General features: G+C 36.0%; 1 protein-coding gene across 1 annotated transcript; it reads left to right on the top strand.

Annotated features, from left to right (window-relative positions):
- The first annotated feature begins 2,770 nt into the window (after positions 1-2,770).
- On the top strand, positions 2,771-4,159 carry LOC137648588 (uncharacterized). The gene has a single exon (XM_068381496.1). The coding sequence runs from the start codon at positions 2,771-2,773 to the stop codon at positions 4,157-4,159; it is 1,389 nt and encodes a 462-aa protein (XP_068237597.1).
- Positions 4,160-5,389: the final 1,230 nt, after the last annotated feature.

Below are 5,389 nucleotides of genomic sequence, written 5' to 3'. Positions count from 1 at the left end.
GTGTATGGGAGAGAGCACCGTTAAGCACTATACCTAACTCGCATAAATCCATTGAGTTTTTATGGAAATCAAAGGAGTCAGCAGTACATATTTTTCTATTCATTGCGTCTGAACAGTGAGTTAATTGATTTGAGTCTTTAATGACCGTATATGTTTCCTTGTCTGAGGAAATCAATACGTCTCCTGTCAAACTGGATATAACTGGGTTTGAGTTATTCGTCATGAAAGTCGGAAATGGTGATATCCTGTAAGATTGCCAGGCATCGGAAGAATCAAAGGTAATTGTAATCATAATCCTGTGATTTTCAATGCTTACTGTAATTAGGCTGTAATAAAACTCTAACCTATGTGCGTCTCACAAAGGAATATAACCTAATTTCTCCCGTCCGTTCTCCACAATTAACGTTGTCTCTTATCGGCAACAAATGCGGTGACAGTACACCTTTAGTCGCTAACGTAATAGCTGCCACATAGTCTTTTGATTTCTCAATGAAATGTGCAATTCTATTATGGATATGATCTATTTTTGAATTATAATACGTTAACCTTGCCAACAAATCTTGTACTTCCATAATCTGACTCATCGTACTAGAATGTTCGTTCACCAAACTCATAATTTGATTGATTGAAGTTAACTGATTCTTTAGTTCTGATAAAATCAATTCATTTTCATAAGTCAAAAACTCAATTTTCTTATTTTGATTACTAATCTTAAGACGATTGGAAATCCCTAAGCCTAAACTTGCAACAGATCCAAAGATGTTTACTGCAGCAAAAATAAACGGGTTACGTTTTTCAAGGTTATTGTGTCTTACTGTCCATATTAAAAGGTCACGAGCCAAAGATTCTGCTCGTAAGTCTTATTTTGCAAGTCATCGGATAGCATCTCTGCAACTTTTAGTGTCGGTGCAAGCGAACTCTCTGTATTAAAAGGAAAGTGTCTTCGATGCATTTCATTTAATGAAACAGCAAACCTTGAAATGGCGCTCTTTAAGCTAGTGACGTCATTCTCTGGGAGAAAACTTGCTTGCATGCGTACTTCTATAACTATGATACTTGTGTGTCGAATGTTCAACTCAACAGAATCAGTTCTGCTGTTAGTAGTCGTCTGATGACATCACATGAAAGGTCTCCATTATTTTATTTCGTGTTCTTTGATTTCCAATATATTTAATATTTGAAATATAGATTTATTTCATTATAGGAGTTTGTTATTATTGTAACAATATAAGGATGTTTCTTATTTCATTAAAATTATCAAGTTTTCCTTGAAAACATGTTTCTTTTGTTGGAAGTTGTGTTCGGAGTTCTGATTCAACTTCAGCATTAATTGTATAGAGAATAACTGGTTATTGAAGATATTAATAATCCAGTTATTGTATCATTATATTGTTATTTATTATCTTTCTCCATCTAGAAATGTCCCCCCTGTTAACTACCTTATGTCCAAGTATTTATTTCATAATTGTATTAAACATACGAACATTGGCTTAAGGGTTAAGGTATGGCAGAAAATACGAACATTGGCTTAAGGGTTAAGGTATGGGAGAAATCCCGACAATTTTGTCGTCTTATTACAAACGTGCTCGAGACAACATCACGACTTATTTGCCACCTGTTGTCGCCGGGTTTTTAGCAGTGAATACACGCCCAGTTTATTATATCATCGTTAGGGGATGGATGAGTGTATGTGAGGGGCCTGTTCGATATAGTCATCTATTCCAGTTGATAGCAAGCATAGTGTCCTCATCTGAGGATAGTACATACCTCTAGTTGTGATGGCTTAAATGCTCTAGAGGCCATTTATTTATTTCACAGTAGTGTGATTTAGGCTATATGGTACGGTATTGTTGCCGAGCATCCAATATCGTATATGACCGTTTGATCTTGGGTTAGATTAAACTAACCCGCATTCTATGTCTATTAGTAATGCATAGTTCATGTTAGTAGTCTAATAGGTTAGGCCTAGGAGTGTGGTTGTTAGACTAATACCCGTGCGACTATTATCGGCCCTAAGGGGGGCCACGGTAGGTTACCGTCAATATTTTTATTTGCTGACCCATTGCAGTTCTTATATAAGACTAATAAGTGAATAAAGTATATTTATAGTATCAAGCTAAACAACCTTTCATTTTAAAAGTAACCTACAATTATTTCTCCATTTCATTACACTGTTATGAATTGCTTTGATTTTCCCTTTGACGACTGTAATGGGTGGGATTTCTTTCTATTTTGTCAATATGTAATATATGCCAAATTTATATAAGTTTGATTTACATGATGCTTTGTGGTATGTTTTGTTGTTTCAGGAACGATTACTTAATTGGGTTTTTTCCTGAAGGATAAATGCGGATATATTTACTCCCAGTATGACATGTGAAAATTATTCGATTGATCTTCTCAGCATTGTGAGGTATGTGAAAGTGACACTTGTTGATTTTCATCACCCTCATTTACTAGTTGCCTAATGGAAATGTTATACTCCATCTTATCCGATTAACATTAATTCTTTTTATTTTATCGTGTAGTTGAATTATCCAACTTTCCTCCACAGTAAGATTAAAAATTGTCCTTCGAACCGGATAATATAGTTGGTTCCTTAACGTTTTGCAACCCATTCTATTATTGGCAATCATCATGTCACTTTCCCATACTTCAATATTATATATATATATATATATATTTTCTTTGAATTTGTGATTAACCTAACCTAATTCTGGTTAGATATTTATTATATGTTTATTGTGGAAAAGTTGCTATAGATATGACAATGGAGGCTGAATACAGGTCACTGGCCAGCTTGCGTGGTCATATCACGCGAGGTCTAAAGTATATGACCGATGCCCTAACCAGTGATGCAGGAGTTCGCTATTTGGAACTTCAAAATGCTTCTTTAGAGAAAAGGTGGAATAGTTACGAATCTCGAGGGGACATATTTGTTGATAAATATATTGATGAAAGTGGTTATGATGAGAGGGAGGCTAGACATATTGACCTTCAAGAAAAATATCATGAGATTCAACTTAAGCTGTCATTGTATATGAAACAATTTTCCCCAATCTCTCAGAGTAATCCGCATGATAGTACTAATTCTATGATTAAGGTAAAGTTGCCTGAAATAAAATTGAAAGAGTTTTCAGGAGACCCTCTATATTGGACTAGATTTTGGAATCAATTTAGTATATCTATTCATTCAAAGAAGGACATAGATGATGTTACAAAATATGTATATCTAACCCAATGTATTAAGGGCAATGCTCAAAAGCTACTTGCAGGTTTTAAGGGTGAAGCTTCTGATTATGGTGATGCCATTAAGGCGCTAACTGAAATGTATGGTGATCCAAAGAAGATAAGGCGAATTTTACCTAGGTCCTTGCTTGATTTAGGGAAGCCTAAATATGTTAGAAGTGAAATATTTGATTTAAAGGTTGATTTGGAGAACTTACTCATGCAAATAGGTCATGATTCTGAGATTGATGAGTCGTCAAATGAGATGATATTGAGGGAACTTATTGTGTTAAAACTACCAAAAGAGGTAGAAGATTTTATGTTTGGTCTTTATAAAACCATGTACTTTAGTGTAAGTCAGATAAAGGAAGGTCTTCAACACTTATTAAATTTTATGGAACATGAAAATAAAGGGAATGCTTATAAGGGAACACCAGAAGTCAATAAAATTCGTTTCCAGTCACCAGCAAAAACTTCATCTCTATTTGAGGGTTCAAATACTGTAGGTACTTACACTACACTTAGTAATTGTTCTTGCATATCTTGTAAGGGAAAACATAGACCCTTTGACTGTACGATTTATAGCTCTCTAAATGCTAGGAGGGAAATGTTGAAGGTATTGAATCGATGTATTAAATGTACTAAGGTACATCAGTCAACTGAGTGCGCCACCATTCTTAATATGTGTCCTCATTGTAGAAAAGGGAAACATCATTCTTTCCTTTGTATTAGTTCTCCAGGTTCAGTTGGTACTCCAAATATTGGTAAGTCCACAGTAAATAGTAAGGATATTAACAGTGATAAATTGAAGGTTGACCCTGTAACAACGAATCAAGTGATGTCTATAATTCATAAACAGTCTTCTGATCAAAACTATAGTGTAGTTCTTCCTACTGCAATGGTAACTGTTGATCAGAAGATGGTCAGTTAATCTCGGTCAGGTGCCTCTTTGATAGTGGAAGTCAACGTTCCTTCATTCATAAAGATTTGGCCAATAAGTTGAGCCTCAGAACAGTTGCTACTGTAAATATGATTTTGAATAGTTTTGATGGTATGGGTGATTCCAGGGATTATGAGATTGTTAACCCTGTAGTTTCTTTGGGAAATAGGAAAAAGAGAGTAACGTTGATTGTTGTGAAGGATATGCCTGAACCGATAATAACTCCTGGCCTTTGTGACACGATGAGAGATCTTGATAGGATAGGCTATCATCTTGCAGATAGCGATATAAAATCAGATAGGATTGACAATATAAAGATACTCATAGGTGCAGATTTCCTGGGAAATTATTTATCAGGTATGAGACAAGTGAATAATGTAGATTTACTTGAATCTCCAGGGGGCTATTTAATTTATGGCCTCATTCCACATAGAGGTACTAATCATATTCATTGTAATAGTGCCCTTGTTGCTAGAGTGAGTGTCAAGTTAGGAGAAAATGCTCCATTGTTGGTTGATCCTCGCACAATAAGCTCTGCCGTGGTTGATGATACTCTTCCTGTGCATAAAATGTGGGATCTTGATGTAGTTGGAATCATTCCTTCACAAGTTTCGCCAAGTGATGTAGAAACTATTTCAAAATATGAAACTACTGTTTTGCATAGAAATGGCAGATACTGGATGGAATTACCATTCAAGCATAATCATCCTTTTCTCCCAACTAATTGTAATGTAGCATTAGGTCAAATGTATAATCAACTAAAAAGGTTCCAGCATCAACCAGATCATTTGAAATGTTATGATAACATAATCAAGGAGCAATTAAAGTTGGGTTTATTGAGGAGGTTGAAAATCCTATGATAAGTCCCAACACCCACTATCTTCCACATCATGCAGTCAGGAAGAACTCCTCCACTACACCCCTTAGAGTGGTGTATAACCCTGGATAGGTACGGTGGGTCGTTTGCGACCCCGAGCGTCAAAAAAAAAACAGGTTTTTCTCACGTGACTCACCCCTGTGACTGAATTTGTGGGTGATCGACCTGCAGGAGGTGTCTCCCCTACACGCTCTAGTAGTGTCCAGATGTGCATTGCTGTAGCTGTACTCCTTCCCCGATTTCTGAGACGCGTCGGGGTCGTTCGCGTCCGAGTTTACCCTTCTGAGGTAGTTTGCATAATTATCAAAGTTATTACGTATTATGAAATTGTCGTAGAATGGTGC

This window comes from Palaemon carinicauda, chromosome 10 (genome assembly GCF_036898095.1).
Source record: "Palaemon carinicauda isolate YSFRI2023 chromosome 10, ASM3689809v2, whole genome shotgun sequence".
NCBI lineage: Eukaryota > Metazoa > Arthropoda > Malacostraca > Decapoda > Palaemonidae > Palaemon > Palaemon carinicauda.
This window is presented reverse-complemented; position numbering and strand designations above follow the sequence as displayed.